Genomic DNA, 26903 nt, shown 5'->3' with positions numbered 1-26903 from the left:
AAAACCTGAACTACTTCTCAGTAAAGGATCATGAAAACCAAACCCTTTATATTACATAAAGTGGGGGAAATTTTTTTTTATGAGAGAATTTCTTCAGGGGCGGGTCCAGGGGTGGGTTGAGTGGGGTGTTGTAAGCCCCCGAACAAGCCCTATATATACTGATGTAAATTTCGTTTTCTTCAAACATTTTGCTATGAAAATGTGCTCGCGGGATTAGCTAAGCTACTTTCACTAAACTTATAGGCCGGCTGTTCAAAAGATCCTATATCGAGCTTTTCCCTTGTATTGCCATTTATTGTAGGGTTTTTTTTTTTTTCCCGCCAAAAATGAAAGTCGGTAAACAAATAATCAATTAGCTAAGGCGACACCGGCTTATCTAGCGCGATCTTCATGTTACATTTCAATTCTGGTTGTTTTGTTACAAAAACAAAAAATGCCATTTCAGAAAAGCCACCGATTATATTCTAAATACATTAGGATATGAAAACAAGTGCAATTTAAAGCCAATACTTTAGACCGAATCGAAGATCTCGTGCAAATGACGGGACTGAGCCGAACGCCAGGATATAGCGCGATCCGCCGGGGAAAGCCATAAATAAATATTCGAGAAATATTTGAGGGAAGCAGTTGAAATGTGCTAAATGATCCCTTTTTTTACCCCCTAGATAATGTTTATATGATATGTACTTATAGGTTGACTCACCTGAACCAACTGCTATAAATTTTCCGGTTTTTTCCAGAATTACTTCAGAGAACGTCTTTCCAATTCCTCGCTCTCCTTTAGGCCATTTTCTTGGATTTGAACTATTGTGATTCGAAATTTCAGAAGGAACTTGACACTTCCGAGAACAGCGATACCATCCGAAACCAAGCGTAAAGCGATGTAAAGGGCAAATTGTTAAATCATTTAAAAGGCTTGGTGATATCGAAAATATAGAGCAACGAGCAAGTATTAGTTCCACTTCATTTTCGACATCAACTATGCCGTAGGACCTCTTGTGACATGTTATATCTTTTTGCTAATTGCCCATGTAATTTTTTCGTCGGAATCTAATTGTTGAAACAAAAACTTGGATTTTAAACGTGAAACCAATCGCGGATAGTGGGATTTTTCAAGAGATTGGAGATTCCATTAACGCCATTCCGGCATTGCCATTATCGATACTGAAGCAAGTATTATTACAACGAAGTCTGGAAGGTCCATAAGCAGAATGAAAAAGGCTGTGAAAATTAATCTCGGGCTTCCTCAAAATGAAATCTTAATCTAAAGAAAATACTTTGATGCGAAATTAGGCAATTTCCAAATACCTCTGCAAGGAACCGTAGAACACTTGTCATTCTGTGTTGAAAAGTGAGTTGGATTAAAGGTAATATACGCATTGTCTCAGGTCAGTATACGGCGAGCAAAAATTATAAAACCCCGAAATTCAGTACTAGGTTTAAACATTTAAGCAATTTATCTTTTGGTTCGGATCACCCAGTTATATTGTGGTTTTTTAAGCCTTGGTTTTGACATAAATCTAACAATTTTTTAGAACTCGTAAAGTACTAATTTATACTATATGTTATTTGGGCGTTTGTAAATTATCATATAAGTCGTGCCGTCGCATGTGTTTACATGCTTGTTTCGAAGTGGTAGTAAGGTTCACAGTATTTTAAACGTACTAATGTCGAAAAAAAGCAAAGAAATACAATATATTGCACTCAATATTCAACAAATAAAGTTATTAAATCAAATGTCAGAACTGAATATATTTGAAAATATAGGCCGGTTAGCTCTGTCTGCCTTGAACTGGTTTCATTGGAATGATTGGATGCAAGCCCCTAACAAGCCAAATTTATCCGAATTCGAGAGTTTCGTATATCGCGCTCATTTAATAACCCAAGCTGAATTTTACATATGATTTAGCTTAACATTCGAAGGTATTATGGTTGGAATTTCAGATAAATCCGAACACCCGGTGCACATGAAAATGCGCTTTGCAAACTAAGGGTGAAATTAAAGTTTCTGAAAACCCGAAAAATGTAGTTTGTAAATAGTCCCTGACGACTTATTAGATCGCGTTTCCCTATTCATATTTAGCTTAAAATAAGCATTAATCTTTCCTTTACCATATTTCCAAAAACAGATCTTCTTTAGTTTGCTTCATTTTTATACGCGAGCGCTTTTTCCAGACCTATCATTTTGACCTCGAATTTAAGCTGAATTGAGGGCGCCGACGGCCAAAATGGATTTTCTCGATTTTCTCAAAATAAAAGTGAAATTTTTCAAAATAAACATCAGTACGTTTATTTAGGTGGTATTTCACGTCTTTGGACCAAATATGGACCAAATCGATTTTTTCAGCTTGGCCGCCGATTTTCGATTTTGTTTGATTTTTACAGACATGCCCTCTTAATACGTACTCAAAATGAACTTACTAGGGAACTTGATGGAATGAAGGCTGTTTCCATTTTGTTTTGGTTCAACTTTTTTCCATTTTTAAATTTCGAGGTTATAAGTCATGCTGCACTGATAGCCGCCTTATAGCTCGAAAGCCTTTAATTTTATCCTTTTTTTTGTAGTATTAACACCTATTAAAAGCGAAAAATTTTTATCATTAATTGAAAAACAAAACAAAAAGGATCTTCGAATGTTAGAACGAAAGACGAACGGTGTTCATTGCCATGATCATCAATATTCAAACTTCGCCTCCGCAATTACTTTCCTTTTGAAAGTGAATAACAACATCTTCAGGACGAAGATTTTCAGGCACATCGAATACTAACATACTCCTCTTAGCTTCCTCTTCGTCCAGTTTGTCTTCAAAGAAAGATGGGTCGTCCATTTTAGCCTTTCAAACGGTCTCCAAAATGTCTTTCTTCTTCGTAGTTTGCTTCGGACAGAAGCTCGTGGGAAGCGGAAAGTCAAAACATGAATCGTATGCATATTAATTACCATTACGCAATACTATTAAAAATATACAAGCTGTTGCATAATGCAAATGAATTGCTGCGAGCATGAATAAGATAATACCAAAAGATGTTTATGGTATGTACAATATCACTGAGTTTCCTCTGATCTTTTTCTTTTGTGACATTGTTTGTCTTTCTCTATTCAATTAAACTGAAAAAGAGCATGAATATTTCTTTAATTTTGAGATAACAACAAATTCCATAACAGCAGCAGTACCATTTGGATCAGGCATACAATCTGCGGTCTTTATTAAAGCCATAATGTAACTTTCTAATATCATAAATGCAATTTAAATTATTGTTACTAAAAGCATTCATCAAAGCCGAACGTTAAGTGAAGACTCCTTTTCGGACTCTTCGCGCTTGGTTCTTCCTTGGTAAAATTGGTTGTATTTTATCAACCTCACTGGGTTGTCATTTGTTTTGATTTGTGCCTTACTGGGCTCTACCACAATAGGTAGATCAGCATTTGTCACCATAATAGGTGATTGATTATTTTTTGCCTCAGTGGGTAATCGGTGTGGTATGTTACGTGCGTCAATGGCCGGCTGTTTTGTTTCGCTTGCTTCAATGGGCGAGGGCCAGCGAGCTCTGTCGGGCAGAAAGTTGAGTGACAACCTCTCGGTATCTGGGAAGGTTCGTAATATATTCTCACTGAAGCCATTATCACGTCGTAGTATGATTAAGTTATGGGGCGAGATCCGCTCCTTGTCCCCGACAATACAACGAGATAGTATATAGCCAAACTCCAGTCGTAATAGTGCATAATAACTAATCCAGTAGTAATATGCCAACCTTTATTCTTACCATGCTCAACCCCATATACCCAATGCTCAAAAACCCACATCCAATACTCAAAACCCACATCCAATACTCAAAAACCCACATCCAATACTCAAAACCCACGTCCAATACTCAAAAACCCACATCTGATACTCAAAAGCCCACATCCAAGACTCAAAACCCACATCCAAGACTCAAAAACCCACATCCAATGCTCAAAACTTAAAGCATAATGCCGGCTATAATAATTCCACTATCCACTACTCAAATATCCTGTATAATCGGTGTGAAATCGGTGCTGGGACGTGTGACCAAAGGAACAAAGCCCAACGAAGGGGTCGGACCCTCCAATTCCATTACACGGTAAATGAAAACCTAGGAAACCTCAGGCAGGGACCCACCCCTTCGTCGGCTCAGAAATTAGTCCAGAATTGAGGCACTAAGCAGACCCCCCCCCCCCCCCCCCCCCCCAAGTCAACGAAGAAAGTGGAAGGGAACCGTGAACAAATAACCAAAAGGGGCGCGAAAACACGTGGAAGTATTGGCGGTCGCAGAGTGCACAATCTGAAAAGCCATCATGAACTTCTTAATCCCCTAATCAGAACAGGAGGGAATTTTGCATGCGCATGCACGCATCCGCTGATGCATAACAAGGTGATTGCAGGCTGCAGAGGTGGCCACTGACCCTTGACGTATGGTTTGAGCCTTATTTGAAACATGGCGAGGTCATTTAAATTGATATTTTTGGTGGTTACATTGTTTGTAAACGAATTTTATTGCTCTCACAAAACGTGTTCAGTATGTAAGCACTACGAGAACAAAGCAAAGTCAGCCACAAATTTTAAAAGTGATTTCAAGCAGTGTTTTGGAATTGAAACAGCTAGCGAGCAACTGTTCTACGTGTAGAAGGGCGGTCGCCGAATTTCGAAAAAGCGGAAAAACTTTCCTCCACGTAAGTAGTTTTTTATTTTTTCATAAATTTACCAAAAGTAGAATCTGCATATGTTTGATACAAAGTATGATGACTGAGTACGCACTTTGTTGTTGCAGCTCGCTCAACAAAGGGAAAGGGGAAACCGAGAAAGAAAGCCTATGACGGGTGCGGGTGTTGCTCCTTCGACAATTTCAACCAGCACTCAAACCGAAGCTGTAGCAAACACTTTGGATATGAATGTAATGGGTGGCAAGTTAAAGACACGTGTTTTGGCCAGATCCTTCGTGGTCCTGGCGGCGAAACCATTCTCACCCCTGGACGTTTTGCGGAAGTTTCACAACACATGAAAGGACTATCACAACGTAAGTCATATTTATTTCAGTTCTTTTTTAATTCAAAATGCTTACCATTGACATATTCTATTTCAGTGTGCGACCTCCAGACAGAACTACAGCTATTGCGAACAAGACTGTTTAATGAACTCACTGTGTCCAATAAACGGTTTTAATGCATTACATTACTTGCAAAAAGTTTAATTTTTTTGGTATAAGCCGATTTTTTGAGGCATGAAACTTAAGATCATATGAAAACACTGTTATCGTACAATATAATTATGGCAAGCTAAGGGTGGAGATAGCGTATGGATTTTGAGAAATTTGAAAAAAAAAAAACATTTCTCTCTAACGTACTAACTTATGCAAGAAAATAATGTGCACACAACATTGGCGGATAACTAATGAAATAAATACCCGATTTCTAAAATGTCTTTCTCCCTTGGAGTTGAGCAGCAATATTACCAAAGCCACATAAAAAAATGGCAAAAGAATTTTGATTAGCCTGATGCTTCTCGTAAAAGGAAGATATAATTTATACATAGGCTTCAAACTCCCCCCCCCCCCCCCCCCCCCCCAAAACAATTTAAATACTCCTTGAAGCCGATTTTTCTGTCTAAAATAACCTGTATTTTTCGAATGAAGAAGGATTTCTGGTAATAAAAAACCATCACAGGAGGTGGAGATAGCGTCTAGTTTTAGAGTGATTGCTACTCGAACATTTACTAAAATTTGAACATGTAAGTGATTTGATATAGAATGAAGGATACTTTTTTTATATATACAAAATGTCGATCACCGTTAGGGTTAGCCAAGATATTGTAATTATTAATAAACTCTTACTATGTGTATCCATACCTGTACGATGTACCTCTGGCACTGAATATTTGAGAATATTTTACTTGTGTTAAGGTGGCTCGACCCCCTCACGCTTGACCGCTACCTTCCACTTTTGGAACGCTAGTGCATAAACGTCTTTTATCCGATTGCAAATCTTTTTTGCACATAAGTCACATAAAGATTGAATTAATATTTGATGCAGTTTTTAGTGAGATCGGACGTCATAACACGTGATTAGGATGAAATATTTATTTTTCGTTTAGAAAATAAATTTAGCCTTGCAGAGCGTTCAACACTAAAATGCTTCGTACCACATAATTATATACTGGATGCCTCCATTTGCTTTCCGATTTACTCACGAAGTATGGTTCTTTATCTAAACTCAAAAGTCTTGCTCGCTTCTTTCTTGAAGTTTTAATTTGAGGCATGTTCGCCGATTCTATTCACTCACACTGACGAAGTACATCATGACAAACGTCCCGCGTTTGAATAAAAAAACAACTGTTTGTTACCGAACTTCGGGGGTAAATCGGAAAGCAGCCAAGCGAGATGAGACTGTGCATGGTGCTAAAGAATTTGATGTTATGATCATTAGCAAACAATAGAATTCCCAGAGCATCAAATCGTTGGGAAACGATCAATGTTTTCTGTATTTCTCGTTCGCTTTAGATCGCTTTAAATGAGTTCAATAGTCTTGCAATTTTGTGTAATATTAGTTTAAGTTCAAATTTGTATCCTGACGTAATTTCGTTAATGACGTTTTCACAAAATGGATTACCTTCAAAATGTTCCTTTTAAAACTAGATACAGAGTAAAACTAAATGAGCAATAACTTTTGTGAATATATAGCTCTGAAATATTAATTTCGGCCGTATGAAATCCATTGTTTAGTTTTGAAGTAGATTATGCACTATATTTAAATAATCTCAAATATCTCATTATTAGCTAGATAGAGTTTTTCAAAAATCCCCACAAATGGAGGCATCCAGTATATAATTATGTGGTACGAAGCATTTTAGTGTTGAACGCTCTGCAAGGCTAAATTTATTTTCTAAACGAAAAATAAATATTTCATCCTAATCACGTGTTATGACGTCCGATCTCACTAAAAACTGCATCAAATATTAATTCAATCTTTATGTGACTTATGTGCAAAAAAGATTTGCAATCGGATAAAAGACGTTTATGCACTAGCGTTCCAAAAGTGGAAGGTTTTTTCGTTTTGCGTTCGCCAAAGTCCTATCTATCATCGCTGTGTAAACAAAGTGCCCTATGTACTGCCAAAATAATTGGATTATCCGAGCAGACGAGAGCACAAAAGAACCGCTCTTGCTTTCCCACCCCGGTCTATTTTACTGTACTGAAGGTAAATTTGATTAACTTATTAAAGGTGAGTAATCGCTAACGAAGCGGCGCCGGCGCTGCTTGGCACGGATAGTGCAGCGGTAAATACTCAAAGCGTACGTACAGCTGATTCGAACCAGAAAGACCGTTGGTGGATGTGGTAAATATATTCATATCGTACGGCTGATTCGAACCAGAAAGACCGTTGGATGGAAAGATAAGTGAACACTATTTAGTATCCATTTAGAAACAAGCATATATCAATTCAATTAGAAATCTACGAATAACTGAAACAATCACACATATGTAAAACCCAATCCGTCTGTCCTGGCGCCCTTGGTATTCTTGCTCATCTGGGTATGCACTCGTGTTCAGTCAAGCATTTCCGCGCGTGCGCATGCAAAATTCCCTCCTGTTCCCAATCAGGACACTTAACCTATTCGAATTCCCTCGTGGTTTACACAGTTTTATAATGAAATGTTTACAAAAACGCATCAACTCATGGCAGGTAAATTAAATGCTCTGGGATGGACTCCAGAATTCAAGCCCATTTGAACCCGAAAATTCTGTATTTCGAGCATGAATATCGAAGTCTTGCCGAGTTCCTTGAACTCCAGGCACACAAATATTCCCAAGTTTTCTCGCAAGCTAGTCAAGTTCCTTGAACTCCAGGCCTACACAAATATTCTCAACTTTTCTCGTGAGCTAGCCGAGTTCCCTGAACTCCAGGCCTACACAAACATTCTTAAGTCTTTTGAGCTTGTTCGAGCTGGACGAGCTCCCTGGACTCCAAACCCACACAAATATAGATTCTCGAGTCTTCTCGTGCATGAGCTAGCCGAGTTCCCTGGCTCTCCGAGCCCTTTAACTTACTACAGTACAACACAAGTATTGGATACAAAACACTCTGCTCGTGGCTCTCCAGGCAGCATTGGTTTTCCAGGCCAATCTAACTCAAATTATTACGCCACGTGAGCTCTCAGTACAAATGATATCTTTGAAATTTTCTTTGCACCGGCAAAACGAAACAAATGGAATACAACAAACCTAAACTTTGTCCCACAGTACCTACCGTCAGCATAAACGCCTCAAGTCCCGTCTGTGTTTCATCAGCATGCATAAAGCACTAGAATGTTGGCCTCTGGCTGGTGGCGGTGGCGGGGAAAGCGAGTAAAATTCGTACTTCGAAGGTCCAAACGACGTTATGCAGTGAGTCATGTGTGTTGACTTAATTTATACTGCTTGGTGATAATTTATTCAGTGAGAATAGTTTTTAAGTGTACTCAAGTAGATGGTGTCTTCTTCCGTAAGGATCTGATCTACGGTGGCGGCAGTCCAGTGTTCGATTGGCAAAGTCTGAGCACGTAACCGTGCTGAAAAACTCATGAAAGAACATTGTCTTCCCATAAAATGTTTAAAGAATGGATCATAAGTAGCGTGCATCCATCGAGTTATGGATGCACGCGGGGGGTTGCTAAGCTCGAAGAAAAGCGTTGTGAAGCTGCGAAGTAGATGGTGAGCGTGATATTTATAGTTAACTACTCGGGCTACCTGTGGTAAGCCCGAGTCTAAGTTTCGGTTTTCTATAAGTCTATCTATCTATCTATCGATGTTGTCGAAAATGTTTAAGCCTGCGCTGCTTGGCGGTCTGCGGTCTGCTAGGCGGTCTGATGAGAGAAAACAACATGGACGCCATATTGGAATCTCTCTAGAAAACAAATGCGTTTCCAGAAGAACATAATCAAGAAGTCTTGGACTATCATTAAGAGTGTGTTGATCGTTGCCTTGTGCATGGTTTCCTCATGGCTTTGGTTGTACAACATTTCATAAATGTGTCAACAAAAACTTTGGCAAACTCTCTACAGCATAACTGCGATATATTCAAAAAAGTTGTACAATTATCTGTATTTAGTTCATCCCAATAAATAGTCATATTTATCAAAGGAATGCAGGTCTCGTTATGCTAAATTCCTTACTCATGTTGAGCACAAGCCTCGTGTTGTTTTGCGTGATCAAGAACCAAGTAGAGTTCCAGTCAAACAGCTCACTGGTCTTTTGCACAAAAACAGAAAAATACGCTTCCACTGTTGACAAATCCAAGTTCACAAAAATGTACTTCGTGTAGTTTATCCCATTTTTATCCCAATTTCTGCTCCACAGCTTAAGGTGATATTGCATTATTTGGGCCAAATGCTGGTTGTCAATGTGTAGCCATATCACTGTGTGCATTGATATATAAGCATAGAAACTCAAGGTCTTCAGCAGATTTATTAAGCATTATTTATACTGGGAATGAGTTATATTCTGTCCTGTCAAGATTACACAACCAAGACATTTTACTTTTGACAGAATTACCTTGAATGGTAACAGTGTTAGAAACTAATTACCAGATGGAATACAGCACAAGTTACACTGGTAATATACATGATATTTCACATACTGTCGATTTCCTTTACTCTAGTGCATGCTCTTAGGTAATGCTTTGCAAATTTTAATTAGAGAAAATTACCAGTCATTCCTGTTAACTATCCAATGTAATACAGTAGCTATTTGCTGTAATGGCGATGGGAGATTTAGGATATTTGACTCTCATGCTTGTAATCCATCAGGTCCCTCCAATCCTCAAGGTACTTGTGTACTCCTCGATGTTGATGACTTTAATAAATTACTTCCAAAGTTTATATGACAATTTAACAGTTTTATTTGAACTCAGAGGAGTGTGTATTACTGAGACATGCATACAAAGCAATGCTACTGATAATCCTTTTAATGCACAAACCCACACTGAACAGAGTGAAGTGATTGGCAAAGCTGCAGATGATAATCAGCAAAGAAACAACAGTAATACTAATTATACAGCTTCTCAATAATCCCATATAGGTAACTGTCCAATTATTTTCTTAATTGGACAGGTGTTGCTGATATGGGATTAATTAGGCAGCTATATAATCAATAGGTAATGGGATTTCATGCTCCCCAATCAAGAAATAATTAGAACTCGAAAATTTCCTCTGACTGCCAAATTGGACTCTGCCTACGGCCTCATCCAATTTTGTCAGTCCTCGGTATTTTCCTTGTCCAATTATTTCTTAATTGGACAGCATGGAGTCCTATTACATATACAAATTCGAATGCCAATAATACCAATGGTATTCCTTTGAGAAGTTGCTGTTTCCCATCATTATGTAAACCACACACCAAAAAACTTGGCTGGGGCTCCAATTGCTTATACTTCATCGAATTTACACTATGGTAGCCCCACTAGTTCACGCCACGAAGGGCGTCTAGTTTTTACTTTATTTTATTCTTTGAACTGTTAGTCTTTCTAAGAATGAAATGTTATGCTTTCTCATGCTTTATCATCAAAGCTCAAGTGATTTTCAAAATACTACTGGTGGATCCAGACTAGTGCCACTAGTTCCATGGAGCTAGTCAAAGTTTTTGAAAAAAGAAGAAATGAATACTTTTTAAATAAATCATAAGCGAAATTCATACAAAAAAATCTTTCAACATTTTTAATCCCACGCAAATGGCTGCACTTCCGGTCATTCTTTCTGGAAACAAATGTTCTTGAGACAAAATTTGTGTATTAGGGTCGGGGCCCACGGGAATGTATTACAACCTACAAAAGTGCAAATTTATACGAAGTTATCCGGACGGGCTACCTGTGCACTACGAACCCGGTCAGAGCCTGGAATCTGCACGTGGGAATTTGAATTTTTTTCTTATTTAGGATCAGTGCCCCCCCAGCTCCTAGGTCCTCGCTACGCCCCTGAAAGGAAACATGAAGTTATCACTAACGTATGGAAACCGAATAGCGATTTTCAAGTCAAAAGAAGGCAGCAGAACTAGAAGATTTAATCCAGTCTGGTTGAAAAGTTTTCCTTGGTTGGTATATTAAAAGTACCTCGATGGAGCCTTCTGCCTCCCCTGCTCTATGTTTGCCAAAGAAAGTGGCCGTAATTCCAACAAGCTGGACAAACTCGTCAAGTCGCCGTTGACCTTTTGGACAACTGCTTTTTAACGCCTAGGAAGTCATTCAAATGGCAAATGTCAAACACGTAATTACTCTGTTGTTGCAATGAATAATTTCATTCGAAGTATGAGACAAGAAACGGTTCCTGTAAATCAGCAACTAGATACCTTGCTACAGCAACGAATCCCCAGGAATCGAGAGATTATCTCATCTTTATTCAAAACCATTATTTTTTGCGGTCGTAATAATATCGCTCTACGCGGCCAACGAGATGACGATCCAGCTAATGAAAGTCTCCAAGGTAACTGCCAAGCAAGACAACTAATAAGTAAGAATTGTCTTATATTAGCTGCGGTTACACTAGGCTTCAGCACCAGGTATCCTGTGTGTAATTGGCTTGGGTAGTGTTTGGTTTGGGTTTCCGGTGAGGGTAGGATTTCCGGTTACACCTAGAAAATATCACCCAAGGTAAACTTTTGACCCACAGCAATTTGGCGGGAAGAGTTCTCAACATGGGACAACTGTAGGGATGCTGTAGCACTTTCACGACGTGTTTCACTATCGGGGACAAACTGTAAGGATGCTGTAGCACTTCGACGATTGGTTTGGTCGGGAACAAATTGCAGAAAATGTGCAGCTTGATTGTTAGAAAAAGCCGGAATTTGATTACTGTATGGTAACGGATGCTGTAGCTCTCGTTGTCTTTGAAAGAAATATCCATTATAGTATCCAACTGCATCTTGATCTTCGTCTCGTACTCGAAAGTTAGCTATGGCTATCTTTCCTTGTACGCGTAGCGAATACTTCGGAGCCAAAATTTCCATAGGATCAGGTATCGAACGGCGAGACGTTTCCGGCTCTTAAAAGGATTTTCTTGTACACTGGTACGTGATTGGTTCAGCTACTCTTTTGGCTAGATAAACTCTAGATGTATCCATGGTGATTTCCTGTGTGTAATTTCACTGTGGGATTAGAGGTCAACTACTCGTTCCTGGAATCATCGGATCGATTATGGTTTACACGCCGTCTACATATAACAAATCATGATTCATATAAATCATAAGATATGTTACAGTCAAACCAGCTCATGCGTTCCTATGAAGGTTCATCGATTCATTTCATTATTGGGAGTTTGATTATCATTCGAAGCTTGCATCAATGAAACAAGCGTTGTAAATTTCAATCCCAGTGTCTGCCTCAAAACATCTGAAAATGTTCATTTGTGAAGGATTTTTTTGAAGACAAAAACTTTTCACACCAAAGAAATAACTTTGAAATGATAGCTACAATTGTAGAAAAACCCCGGGGGGATGGGGGTGGGGGTGGGGGTGGGGGCTCCCTTATGAAAGGGGGCGGGGGTCCTCGTCGGAAATTCTGAAAATGACACCTAAGAGGGACCTGTGTTTTGGGATGATGGGCGTGGCAGTGATGAAATTTCACCCCTAAGAGGGACCAATCAATAACGCATTTTTTTTGTTTGGTTTCTCAATTTTATTTGCATCAAACGCTGTCTGCTCGAATTTATGAATTTATGAATTTACGAATTTATGACGACGTTGTCATATAAAAATCGCTTGCCTTTTTGTAGATCTTATACCCTTAAAGGGACCACAAAATGCAGTTGATGCGCATTCCCGTCGTTATCACCCTAACCGGGACCGAAACCCTAATTTCAAACCCTAAAAGGGACAACGAGGACCCCGCCCCCTTTCATAAGGGAGTCCTCCCCCCCCCCCCCCCCCGGGGGAACTAAATAAACTTTTAATCAGAACCCAGAATTCAACTGAATTCTCAACGTTCGTTACATGAATGCAAGCTTCAAAGCATGATAGAAATCAAACTTCGAATAATGAAATGAATTTTTCAACCTTGATAGGAACGACGGCGGCATGAGCTCAGGTTTGACTGTAAACAGACAGACTTCACTCGCGAATCGCAACCCTTTGCACCAGTAGTTGAATTGCTTTCAAAGCCTCGATTAATTGATAACAAAGCAATAGCATTACAATTCCAAACCAACCTTTCTCTTCTTCGAAGGTTATGACTGCAGAACCATTATCAAGAAGCTTTAAGTCTTCAATATCTCCTCCGCCATTTTTACGAGATTGAAAGTGAATCATTAGATTTCTTTTGTTTGTCGATGGAGGCAACGATTTGACGAGAACCGTACGATAAACTCTCTCTTCATCAATGTCTGGTCCATCAGTGATATTAGAAACACCATCCCCCTCCATGATCAGCTTCAAAATAACATTATTTTTCAACGGCAAGGATTTTTAATGGTGTAGACAGTGCTAACGAAGCAAAACCTTCCCGATTCTTGATATAACCGGAAGTGTCATGATCGACATTTAGACAAAATTCCGAGAATCCCCGACCCCAACATTTCTCAGAACTCAATAATGACGTAAGGTAAGATTAACTGAAACAATATGTGTTAAAAATAACCTATAATATATATCTCAGAGATCATAGCAATTCCATAGAGTTTGTAAAAATAATAAAGTAAAGATAAGCGAAAACAGAAGGCAAATATTGCGAAGGAAAGATAATAGAAAGATATCTGAGTAAAGCTCTGCATCAAAACTGTAATAAGTTTGTTTGTTTGCTGTTGTTTTTTTGTTTTTTTGTCCACATTTATTGACAAGCGGTAAAATTGAACCCCTTTTTGTCGCTTTCTATTTTTTTCTGCTTTCCTTTTAATATTGATAATGCGAGGGAAATTTCAACTATCAAATCAGGTTATTTTTTGCCATCCAAAATACTCCCCACATAAATATGCATGACATTACGTAATGGGATTTCCCCTTTCTGTATGTCACGCGATGCCATTGCGATGTCACGTTCATTTTCTCTCTCCAGTCCTTGCGGTTCTGATTTCCAGGAATGACTTGAAGCGCTTTGCTCGCATTTTCGGGGAAGCTTGCGCAATGGCAAGCCGTAAAAGTCCTGATATTCCTTTTGCTGGAGAACCAGACACAGGTCTAGATGAAACCCAGCGAAAGAAAAGTGTGCTTATTACAAATGTTCCACCGGGGACAAAAGAAGTAGATTTGATCATTCATTTCCAAAAGACAAGCAATGGCGGAGGAGAAGTCGAAGACGCCAAGATGATGGAAGATGGCAAAGCTGTTGTGATCTTCGATGAAGAAGAAGGTTGGTAGAGGAAAGAATGTCTTGAGAATTCTGAATTTTAAGAAATATAATTCAAAACCCTTAAAACATCGAGCTTAGAGTTCGACTTCTCAGAATTAAGCGAAAAAATGTGCACTTCCGCCTGAATCCGCTAGCTTTCGCTTTCGATATAAGCTCAGAATCGAAGAAACTATGAAAGCTTACTCTTATTGAAACATTTGCGATAACTCGATATTGGAAGAAATAAATAAAACGACATATAAATGAATGTCTTGGTAACTTGCATTTTAAGTTAACAAGTAGAGAGAATAAGAGAAAAATATCAAATGCCCTTGGCAGGATTCGAACCCACGTCTTCGGTATTCTAGTCCGATGTGTTAACCACTACACTACAAGGACCAACCACGCTGGTAACGCAGCCAGAATATGAAATGTAGGGTAATCGTGAGGATCCCAGAGCGATATTTTTTCTCTATAGATAAGTTGAACACCGTAAATATGTACGCAAAGATTAGACATAGTATAGTAGTAATAAGTTATGCGTTCGGTGTGTATATTATGAAGTAGAGAGAATAAGAGAAAAATATCAAATGCCCTTGGCAGGATTCCAACCCACGTCTTCGGTATTCTAGTCCGATGTGTTAACCACTACACTACAAGGACCAACCACGCTGGTAACGCAGCCAGAATATGAAATGTAGGGTAATCGAATCGGGTTGGAATCCTGCCAAGGGCATTTGATATTTTTCTCTTATTCTCTCTACTTCATAATATACACACCGAACGCATAACTTATTACTACTATACTATGTCTAATCTTTGCGTACATATTTACGGTGTTCAACTTATCTATAGAGAAAAAATATCGCTCTGGGATCCTCACGATTACCCTACATTTCATATTCTGGCTGCGTTACCAGCGTGGTTGGTCCTTGTAGTGTAGTGGTTAACACATCGGACTAGAATACCGAAGACGTGGGTTGGAATCCTGCCAAGGGCATTTGATATTTTTCTCTTATTCTCTCTACTTCATAATATACACACCGAACGCATAACTTATTACTACTATACTATGTCTAATCTTTGCGTACATATTTACGGTGTTCAACTTATCTATAGAGAAAAAATATCGCTCTGGGATCCTCACGATTACCCTACATTTCATATTCTGGCCGCGTTACCAGCGTGGTTGGTCCTTGTAGTGTAGTGGTTAACACATCGGACTAGAATACCGAAGACGTGGGTTGGAATCCTGCCAAGGGCATTTGATATTTTTCTCTTATTCTCTCTACTTCATAATATACACACCGAACGCATAACTTATTACTACTATTTTAAGTTAACAACTAGTTACGCCATAGTTCATAGAAATATTGTATTTTAACATTTTGAATTTCCATGGAAGTTGTTTGGGGCGGTTCTTCGGGACAGTGCTCTATGTAACTCTACAACCAAAAGGGCAGAAAAAGACCTCTCCTGGCAGGGTACTAGCGTACTTGCAATCGCAGAAGGAGAAATTGAAAGAAATAGGGGAGTGGAAGAGAAGAAGTGGGAGTTAAAGTCAATCAGGCACAAAGACAATCCTTGATCTAAAAGGAGTTTAGAAAAAAATAATTTTTATTGATGCAGGGGACTCGTCTCCAGACAGGATAATAGCTCAATTCCGCTAAAATCTCAATCAATAAGGATTTGTTATAAATAACAACCAAATAAGAAATGCTTGATGTTTTCATTAACTTAGAATTATTTCCCCATGTCCCATCACCCTACTCAACCCACTTCTCACCCCCACCCTAAAAAGTCTAGTGCCTTTGCTACATTTTTCTACAAGGGGGGAGGGGGATGGACAGCTTTAGTCTCGGACCCCATTTCTAAGTATCCACTAATTTTTAGTCACTTATGCACAGACTTAATGAGTCTGAGCAGCAGTAAGGGGGACACGCGAAGCGCCGGCAGGGGTCAAAAAGAGGCCCAGCCCCCCCTGGGCTTTTTCGGGTTTTACAAGGCCCTGCAGGGGGTCTTGCGCGATCCGTCGGCAGCCGCGCGATAAGTCCCTTACTGCTGCTGTATTTGGATACCGCAAACGGAGGTTAAAATATTCCTTAGATATAGATGGACACCATCACGAGCATTCGTAACAAAACTGTGCGCCGACTGCGAACTCAGGTGTTGGATCGCCTGGATGCGGACTTTGCCTTCACAACATTTATGGAGGGAGATACAGACGAGACGATGACAGAAGAAAGAGCAGAAAGAATAATTAACTTAATACCCGAAGGTAACTACCGGTTGGAGCTAACGTTTATAAAGTATTTAGACGGCGAGTGGATGATAGAAAAGGGGCGCAATCCAATACGGGCGTCAGGTAAGCAAAACCTGTTTGTCTTAAACGAAAACACACACCCGGGAGCATTGGTAGGAATAGACATGCTGTTTTACGAGGTCGCTTACCCAGTTACTGTGGTCATTTACGGTGCGTACAAGATTAAGAAGCCCGACGTTAAGAAGCTCAAACCAATGCGACATCCAGGTAACTGTGTTGCGAAGTTAGTAAGAGAGTTCTTTGAGGACTCCACCCGTGGTAGTAAGTTAACTTTAAAGAGAAGAGAAGCCATCAGGAAATGGGAAAAAGACACACATAAGGCCGGAGCCACCATAGACAACATCAAGAAGTTAGAGACTGCCTTAGAACGCCGCATACACGTAAAAGATATCACTGACGGGTTCATTTACCCAGGTACGCACAAATACGGAGGTAGAGGTGCCCCCATAATCATTTACCAACACAATGGACACGCTTGGCGAGAACTTAGGTTCCCCAAAAAGAAGGAAACTAAGGTCTATAAAGCTTCTCCGTTGGTAGAATTAGTCCACGAAAACTCCGTTTGGTTGATGGATTCGGAAGGAAGTCAGTTTATGACGCAGGATGGTACTCTTTACCGCCCCGAAATTGAACACCAACGCATTCAAAGTGCCTGTGAAACCTTAGGGGAAGACTTCTCAGACGAGGTCCTTAGCTCTCGTAGTTTGGACTTCTTAGCCGCAAAGAAGAGGAACGGATGGAAGTCCACGCCTAAGGAATTCGCCGACATAGCCAAAGCCTGTGTAGAGCATGGTCATGGAGGTCTGTGGAACATGGAGTATGACGAAAACGAATACGTCTCCTTAGACATGAAACACTGTTACCCCGCAAGTTTTAAAGGATTGGGGGATTGTAAGGAGTATTATGACCGCTACGGACATCCAGACTCACAGTTCTTTCGTGTGTCCTTAGACGGCAGCTATGACGCCCCAGCTACGGGGTTTGTAAGATTAACCTCATGGAAGTTAGCAAAGGGCTTACACCCCATAATTTTCGCGTGGTATGGTAAACATTTACAGGAGAAGGAATGGATTCCGGTGCCGTTGTTAAAGTTCTTTGAAGAGCATAAACTTATGACGTACACAGCGCATGAAGCCATACTTTGTCACAGCGCCTTTACGCAATGGCTCCCAGAGCACAACCCCACAGCGCGGGTGGTCATAGGTAAATTCACGCAGGGCGCAAAAGAAGGCGAAAAACATATGCAGCGACGCTTAATAACGGACGAAGGAGAGTTAAGCTTCCTTATAAAGCGTGCACATGATGAAGGAACAATGGTATCCGTGGAGAAATGGGATTACCTCGTAGATGATAAACTACACAAATGGAATGCACTTTGTTACTACCAAGACCACAGGCCGCAATATTATCATCTGCGTGCCAGCATGTTAGCCTATGCGCACATTAACCTACTTGCGATGCTCCTGCGGTTTGACAAAGAGGACATCCCGCGCGTAGCTACGGATTCCTTGTACGTAAAGCCCGAAGTGTTAGAGAAGATGAAGGAATTCTACACCGACGACGAACTCGCAGAAAGTGGTCAATGGCGTGTCAAAGATGAAGAAATAAAAGCTTGGAGAGAACGCGTAGAATATCACGGAGAACACCTCCGGGGCACCGTAACGCCGACGGAAGAGCCATTGCCGTCGGTTGCGGACCCAATCTCTTACCAACGCTTCTCTTACCTTTACGGTACGGGAGGCAGCGGTAAGACGACGCGTGTGTTAGAACTCTTTCCTAAGATAAAGGTGCTAACGCCAACGCACCGTTTGGAAAGGGAACTCTGCGGTATGGGTTACGACGCGCAAACTTACCACAGCTTCTTCCGTTGGAATGGACAAAAATGGGTACCAGAGGCCATCCATGACATACCTCCGGTGATACTTTGGGATGAGATTTGCACCGTGCCTTTAGAAATCCTGCAGGAGTTCGTAGACTTCCTCCGCGGAAAGTGCCAAGTTGTATTTGCAGGAGATCCATGTCAACCACCTCCTATAGCCGGAGAAATGCCCCACGAATGGCTAAAAGAAATGGTAGACTATCATGAAGAAATCAACACAGACTACCGTAGCAAGGATCAAGTGAGGAAATTAAAGGCAGAATTAAGGGGCCTTAGCGACGCCGAACAATCTAAGGTGTTACGTAAGAGGGTACGAGCAAAGTCTTACGAAGACTTCCTGTACTCATGGCATCCAAAAGATTTGGTGCTGAGCAGCAAACGCGCAGCACAGTCTCGCATACAAAAGGATTTGCTAAATATACACCGAGAGCGGTTTCCTAGTTATTTGGTGCCTGTTTGTTATAAGCCGCGTGACACCCGCATGCAAAAAAGAGATGTCTTAGTACCCGGCACGAATGTTCGACTAGAGAACGCAGTTACCCACGATAAAGCCTGGGTACCCATAGAAAAGGTGGAAAAAATAACCTCCCATCCAGATTGGCGCTTGGGTTATTGCATGACAGTCCACAGCGCGCAGGGACTTACCATAAAAGAAACCTTATGGATTATAGACCAGCGGCTGTGTTGGAGCAACCTTATCTACACCGCCGTAAGTCGTGTGGAGTATGCCAATCAGTTGAAAAGAGCCTGGGGTCCGCAGCTGCGTTACGATAAAACGCCAGAGGACATAGCCAAAGAGAACATTGCTAAGAAACTCCTTCGCTACAAGCGGCACGACGAAGAAGAAAACATGACGTTCGACCTATGCGTGGACGACGTCTATAAGAAAGGGGCAAGGTGTGCCAAATGTAACATACCTCTACTATGGAGGTTTGACCCAAATGACGATCAGCAGTTCTCCGTGGATCGCATAAATAACAAAGGCGGGCATTGCAGAGGCAACGTAAGACTGACATGCCTAGAGTGTAATCGGGCGCGTGGTGCTGCGCTACTCTGAGTCTTTGGGGACTATGAGCAGCTCTTCCATGTCAAATCCGCGACTTGGGCCATTTAGGTAATACAACACGGGTTGCCCTTCCTTGGTGACGGACTTCGAAATCTCATACGTTTCCAAAGACCAGTTAGGATCCGTGGCTCTCTTACTGCCACCTTCGAGTTCCCCCGGCTGATAGAGGTATCGGACCACTATGTCGCGGGGGAGCTTTTTTTCCTTCAGTCCGACCGCCCTTGAACTTCTGACGTAGGACTTGTGTTCCACGTGTTTCTTCTTCATAGCATCCTTGGGTTTCATTCCCGTAGCCCTGGCCGCCTCGTTGTTCAAAGCCGCGACGACCTGGGGGAGCCTCTGAGTCCATTCCCTGTTGCGTTTGGAGGGATCTTCCAGCTCTTTCCAATACTGGTATCCAAAGAGACGCTCGGCCAGGGTCTTATTAAATCTTTCAACAATGCTTTGACCCCTGTGGTACTCTGCTTCAGCTCTCCTAATTTTGGTGTCGTGGTCTTTCAGGGTTTTGGTAACCACGCCCATGAACTCTGTCCCCGCATCCACCTGCAGCAGCTTAGGCCATTTCAAGACGCGCTTATAAATCCTACCTAGGGCTTCTGCGACTTCTCCAGAATCCTTGCTGGTTATGGGTTCGGCGTCCTTGTATCTGCTTGCGATATCAACTACGGTCAAAGCGTACCTATAGGTCTTTTTTCTCACCTTATCGTGCGGTAAGAAAAGCAAATCCGCCTGATGAACTTCATTGGGGGTATTTACGGTGAAGCTGGGCCTGGGAATGTACTTGGGCACGGGAAGATAGACCTGCCAGAGGGTTTGTTTTCTTAACCAATTCTTAGCCGTTTCTTCTGATACCCTGGCCGCGGTCGCGAGTTTCTTGATGGCCGACGCTCCTTTCCAATAGCCTTCGGGCCCGTAGTAAATCCTTTTAAGTTTGTCCTCCAGGCGGCCCATTATATGAATTCCAGGACGAGATTGATCTTACGTCCGTTAAAATCCACCGTCTTTCCGTCCACTTTAATGGTGATGTTTATGCTTTCTACCAAATTAGACAAATCATAGCTTAAAGAAATGGGAGTGTATTCCACTGGGTCAAATGGTTTACCTTTGGGCAGAAACTTGGACATAAGAGAAGACTTTTCTCCATTGTTGTAACTATGGACTAAATCGCAATAGACATCGTAAGAGGATGCGACTTTCCATTTCACGGGTTTGGCTGTGTTGGTAATTGTCTTGCCCGAGGCACATAATAAAGATCCCAATGGGTCAGACTTTCCAAAAGTTACTGAATAGTTTGGCATATTATGTTTGAAGGTCATTTCGTGTGGTAATCCTGTGGTGAGAGTATAACCGCGCTTGGCGAGCTCCTTAGCAAGGGTGATTGGCGTGTAATGTCCATCGGGTAGCATTTCACCTTGATAATTGCCGGGCGTCTTAAGTACGTTGACCATGCCATTGACTAAATTATACCAAGAATTGTACAAAGAGCAACTAACCAGCCGAACTTTATGGGCTTTAATGGGAGGATTCAAGTAAGTGGTAAAGTTATTCTTGTCGCTTTCCAAAAAGACGATCATTATATTAGATACGCCAAGGCCACGCCTCCCGCCAGCCCTGCGATGCCAACAAAGACCAATTCATTGTCTTTTTGTTTCTTAGAAGGCTGGTAGTAATTCTTAAACTGAGGCTTTCTCATTCTAAAGTTGGGGTGCGCTTGCGCATAGAGCCTACAGGCGTAGTCTGTGTTTTCAAAATTCTTATCCGCCTGCATCTTGTCTTGGTAATTCTTGTCCAACCAATCCCTGTAAGCTTGTCTTTTTTCGTTCCAAGCTGCCACGTCCCGCTGATATTTCTCCAGCGCTAAGTCGTGCCTTTTCCTTTCGGCGGCTAAGTCTCCGCTTTTGTCGCCTCTAACTAATCTATCTAAATACTGACCACCATAATTAGCTCCAGTGAATGCTAAAGCTGCAATGACTCCGCCGACGACCACGCTAGCCATTATATATTACGCCGTAGGCAGGTACTTTTCCTTCCGTAGGTAATCCTTTAGCATGATAGCCCCGCCTACGGCAGCGGTCATCTTAGCAAAATTAGCGAAGCTCTTGCTTGGGTCTTCAGTAAAGCCTTCTTTGAGCACTTTCTTACCTACCCAACCAATACCCGCAACGATGGAAGTAATAATGGCTGCTTCTTCAACAGTTTTCAACAACGCGGTCGACATTATATTACAAAGCGAGAAGGTTATTCCATTTCAGGGATCTTACTTTTTCTAACAGCCTGTTCCACAGGTGCGTGATATGTTGCGGCCTCCCACTTTACTTTTGGCTTTGCTGCCCGCCATTGTAAGTAGAGGCTGCCTGCTGCTATAGCAATTCCTATCGCGCCAATGACGTAGCCGGGATTCCAAAAGGATTCGCTTTCGTCCTCCACCTTTTCTTCTTTTTTGGCTTTGTTCTTCTTGTTCATCTCCGCGAGCTTCTTCCCCGCGGCAACTCTGCCTGGAGATTTAGCCTTAGTAATCTTCTGCTCCTCCTGAGGTTGCTCTGCCTTCGACTCTGGTTCACTCATTTATATCTAAGGACTTGAAGGACTTGATGACGACTTGACAATGACTTGATGACGACTTAAGGGCGACTTGATGACGACTTAAGGACGACTTGATGACGACTTAAGGACGACTTAAGTAAGTACTTGAGGTGACTTAACTAAGTACTTAAGGATAACTTGACTAAGTACTTGAGGTGACTTGATCAGGTACCTCAGTAAGTGCTGCCTGGAAGACCTTTTCGACTTCTCTGTCCTTCTTGAAGTCCTTCCAAGACACCAGTACCTCCTTCAAGTCGACGTGCTGAGCTACGTGCAAAGCCACAGAGGCGACTGCCATTAACTTACCGCACTTCAAAGACAACCACCCGCAGGTTATCTTAAGTTCTTGGGCGATGACATAGTCCTCGCTTATGTCCTTCCGCAGTTGCTCCACGTCGTCTATGGGCAGCGCAAGTCCAAGGAGCTTGGTGGCAAGTCGGATAGCGGAGTCTGCTACGGCGTCCGTGGTCTTACTTGCAAGGGCAGCCTCGTACCTCTTATGGAACTTCTTAACTTCCTCTTCTGACAACTTATTAACCTGCTCATGGTTGAGGTCCTTGCCTATCATTTCTTTACACTTCCCCGAAGACACAAGGACGTTAAGTTGTTCCTTAAGGTTACTTTCATCTAACTGTGTGGGGACTTCATCTAAGAGCTGCTCAATATCCATATACATTAGGAATCATAGATTCCAACCGTGTAGGGAAACCTCAAAGAGAAGATCATCTTGGAATGTTGGTGCGTCTTTAGATGCCGCATGTATTCATGCAACTGTTCCTTGCTTATCTCACCCCCGTAGTCGCTTAAGATGCTTTCCAGGTCACTCCGGCTCGGCGTGTAGAAGACGACAAGGGCGCCAATGTTTTCCCTGAAGGGTTTAGAGACGCTGGTAAGCTGCTGGGAAAGCAACCAAACGCTGATATTGTCATGTCTGCCGCTAAAGGCGAGCTTCACCAACTCCGAAGTGCGTCTTTTCACGTCGTCCCCGCAGGCAATGTCATCCAGTATGAGGAGTGTCTGCGTGTCCTTGGGGAATTGTTTATGCCAGAACTTCAAATGGCTGGATAACTCGTTAGGGTCCAAAATATCCACAAAGAAGTCGTCATCTTTCACTTCTATGCCTTCCCAGGTGCGGTTATTCACGTAGGTGGGGCATAATAGCACGATATAGTCGAAGCGGTATCTAAAGGGTCCTAATAGCTGCTCCACTACGAACTGCGTTTTGCCGCAGCCGGTGGGTCCTACGATCAGAGCATTGCAGGGAATATGGTTCGGATCCATTATATATACGATGGACCCAGTGGACGCAGTAAGAAGGATTGTCGGCGACGCAAAAGATAAAAGAGACACCATAGAAATGCAAAGGGAAGAGATAGATCGGCTGCGGGAGCGCGTGCAGGAATTGTACGATGAAATGTGCAGCCTGAAGCGCGCGGAAAGGTTTGGTGCCTTGTTGACGATGGCCGGTTGGGCGAAAGAAAGCGTGCAGGACTTCATGCGATATCCCCTGTAGAGCTGTTTAAAAGACACCTCAGAATGTTAAAGATAAGGTTGTTAAATTGTTAAGTATGTCTGCATGTGTCGTTTAAAAGACACCTTAGAATGTTGAGTATATGGTTGTTAAATTGTTAAAGATATACGTATGAGTCATTTAAAAGACACCTTAGAATGTTAACTATAAGGTTGTTAAGGATGTCTTGCATGTTACTTCTAAAAGACACCTAAGAATGTTGAGTATAAGGTTGTTAAATTGTTAAGGATATCTTATATGAGCCTTTTAAAAGGCACCTAAGAATAAGGATATTTCTTTTTTTAAGAAAAGGAATGATAGTCTTTAACAATATGATAACCATACACTTAACATTCTGAAGTGTCTCTTAAAAGACTCATATAAGATCTTTAACAATATGATAACCTTATTTTCAACATTCTAAGACATCTTTTAAACGACACACGCATATGCTCCTGCAGACCTATTTTAAAAGACACCTAAGAATGTTAAAGATAAGGTTGTTAAATTGTTAAGGATGTGTGTATGCTGCTTTAAAAGACACCTAAGAATGTTAAAGATAAGGTTGTTAAATTGTTAAAGATGTGCTGTTTTCATTAAGAATGGGATTTACACAAACCCTATTCTGAGACATCTCTTAAAATAGTAGTCTTAACAATTTAACAACCTTATACTTAACATTCTAAGACATCTTTTAAATGACTCATGCGCGATATCCTATGTAAATTGTGTAAGTCATTTAAAAGACACTTCAGAATGTTAAAGATAAGGTTATTATATCGTTAAGGATATATACGTGTGCTGTTTAAAAGACACTTCAGAATGTTAAAGATAAGGTTGTTATATTGTTAAGACTACTACTTTCCTTAAAGAAAGAAATAACCTTATTCTTAGGTATCTTCTTAAACAAAGTAATAGTCTTTAACAACCTTATACTTAACATTCTAAGACATCTTTTAAATGACTCATATAAGATATCTTTAACAATTTAACAACCTTATACTTAACATTCTGAAGTGCTGTTTAAAAGACTCATGCATATATCTTTAACAATATAACAACCTTATCTTTAACATTCTGAAGTGCTGTTTAAAAGACTCATGCATATATCTTTAACAATATAACAACCTTATCTTCAACATTCTAAGGTATCTTTTTTTTCTTTTAAACAGCATCCTTAACAATATAATAACCTTATACTTAACATTCTTAGGTATCTTTTAAATGACTCATGCATATATCTTTAACAATTTAACAACCTTATCTTTAACATTCTAAGACATCTTTTAAACGACTCATACAAGACGTCCTTAACAATTTAACAACCTTATACTTAACATTCTTAGGTGTCTTTTAAACGCAGCTGTATGCTCCCGTAGACCTATTTTAAAAGACACCTAAGAATGTTAACAATAAAGTTAAAAATACGTTATATCGTGGTTAAGGTACACTTAAGTATAAATGAACTGTTCGATGTGTAAAACGGTGTTCAGCACCAAGCAAAGACTACAATACCACGTTCGTCGTGGCGTTTGCACAAAGAAACCAATTAGTAAAGTTTGTAAGGATTGTGGTAAAGAATTCAGTACCGTTCAAAAGATGCGACAACATCAAGACAAACGCATTTGTGGGCTTTGTAAGGGCTGTAATAAGGAATTCCCTAACACCTCCGAGCACCTGAAAAGGGGCGTCTGTGAACAAAGCAGACAGTGTAGTTTCTGTAATAAGATACTAAGCAGTCGTCAACGTTTACAGACGCATCGGAAAACACACGAAGTCAACTATCGATTTCTCTTTGGGAGCTACGACTTAGAAGGCGTGGATTGCTACCAATGTGCAGATATGATGAGTCGCTGCCCGCATAAAGAGGATTACTTAAGGAATCGCATAGATTACCATAAGAAGATAGTCCGTACTTTCCCCTCTTTTGAACGCGCCGAAGGCGTTCCGTGGACTAAAAGGGAGTATTGGAGGCAAGAGTGCGATCGTTGTGGTTGCATCAGAGAAGAGGAACATATCTTCAACTGCCTCGACAAATAAACGTCCTTAACAATATAACAACCTTATACTCAACATTCTGAGACCCTTTTAGAATGGGGTTTGCGCAAAGAGTCTCAAATCCCATTCTTATTTTTCTTGTTGTTTGTTAAGTATCATCAAAACAACAATAAAAATAAGGACCCCCTTTAAAGGTATATGCTAGCCTACTTTGTGGCATTTCTGGGAGGATTCCTAATCGCCCTTTCAATATATGGACTGTATTACGTGTGAACTACCAGCCGATTGCATTACGCCCCCAAAACCGCGTACAAAATACACCTGCCTTCATTGCGGCAAGGTATTTCTGGAAGGATCCTTTGTGGGGCATTGGTGCTCGGCGGATCCTAAAGCGCAGCGGACTTTAGCAGACATTACGAATGCAGAGGACTCTCAGGCTCATACTTAACCACGTCAAATACCCACCTGCCATCCTTTTTACCATGACTCATAACATGGGTAACGTCCTGCCCTTCAATAGCGTACCTTATCCTATCAGGCGCCCAAAGGGTGTATGTTCTTTTTTTATTCTTTAAGACCAAACGCAGGCGGTCCAAGTCTTCAAAGACCACATAATTCTTTATCTCATAAATCTCCCCCACCTGCAAATCCCTCCAGTGCGTTTGTATAAACTTTAACTCGTTAAATTTATCCTTGTCCATATATTCTATGAAATATCTTTAAGTGTGTTGCCAAAGTCTCCGAGGTTTTAAAGACCTTACAACACCACCTGCAGGGAATTCGTAGGTGTTCAGCATACGCAGTGATCTCCCTGCAAATGACATCGTAGTCGCTGCTTACGAGCACCTTATAGCCGTTTTCTTCATACCTCTGTAAGAGTAGTTGCTGATCCTCAGATAACCTGCCGTTGCCTTTTGGGGTCTTTAGCTCTATACAGAATCCACAGTAATGTGTGTGCGCATTCAAGATCATTAAGTCTGGTTGACCGCGTTGATATCCTTTCTGCCAGCACTTTATACGCTTGCCAACCGAATCCTGCAGTTCACCCAGACCAGGGGCTATGAGCATTTGGGGGTAAAACCTGCGGATGTAGTCCACTACCTTTTTATGCAGGTCAAACTCATTTTCTATTTTGAATACCAACTTGTTTGGACCGTCAAAGCGCTTGTCTATCTCATACTTACCGGTTTTCCTTAGCGTGGGAAGGACGTCACCTAACACCCACTTCCTGAACGTTTTAGCCTC

The 26903-nt window shown here is 41.1% G+C and overlaps 1 protein-coding gene and 1 long non-coding RNA gene across 2 annotated transcripts in view; one reads left to right on the top strand and one right to left on the bottom strand.

The window, feature by feature from the left end:
* Positions 1-9441: 9441 nt before the first annotated feature.
* Positions 9442-13621, bottom strand: LOC116299458 (uncharacterized). The gene is made up of 2 exons (XR_016120595.1): positions 13185-13621; positions 9442-12191 (listed from the first exon to the last, which is right to left on the bottom strand). It is a non-coding gene; the product is annotated as an uncharacterized LOC116299458 (long non-coding RNA).
* A 421-nt stretch (positions 13622-14042) lies between these two features.
* LOC116293724 (uncharacterized) overlaps positions 14043-26903 on the top strand; it is a 29986-nt gene continuing 17125 nt past the window's right edge. Inside the window, exon 1 of the mRNA XM_089034549.1 lies at positions 14043-14320. Within this exon, the coding sequence (XP_088890675.1) occupies positions 14309-14320 (12 nt within the window). The 5' untranslated portion in view covers positions 14043-14308. The remainder of the gene's footprint in view (positions 14321-26903) is intronic.

Source organism: Actinia tenebrosa, unplaced genomic scaffold (genome assembly GCF_029948245.1).
Source record: "Actinia tenebrosa isolate PJP-AT-01 unplaced genomic scaffold, QUT_ActTen_1.0 PGA_scaffold2__45_contigs__length_23673736, whole genome shotgun sequence".
In the NCBI taxonomy this organism is placed as follows: domain Eukaryota; kingdom Metazoa; phylum Cnidaria; class Anthozoa; order Actiniaria; family Actiniidae; genus Actinia; species Actinia tenebrosa.
This window is presented reverse-complemented; position numbering and strand designations above follow the sequence as displayed.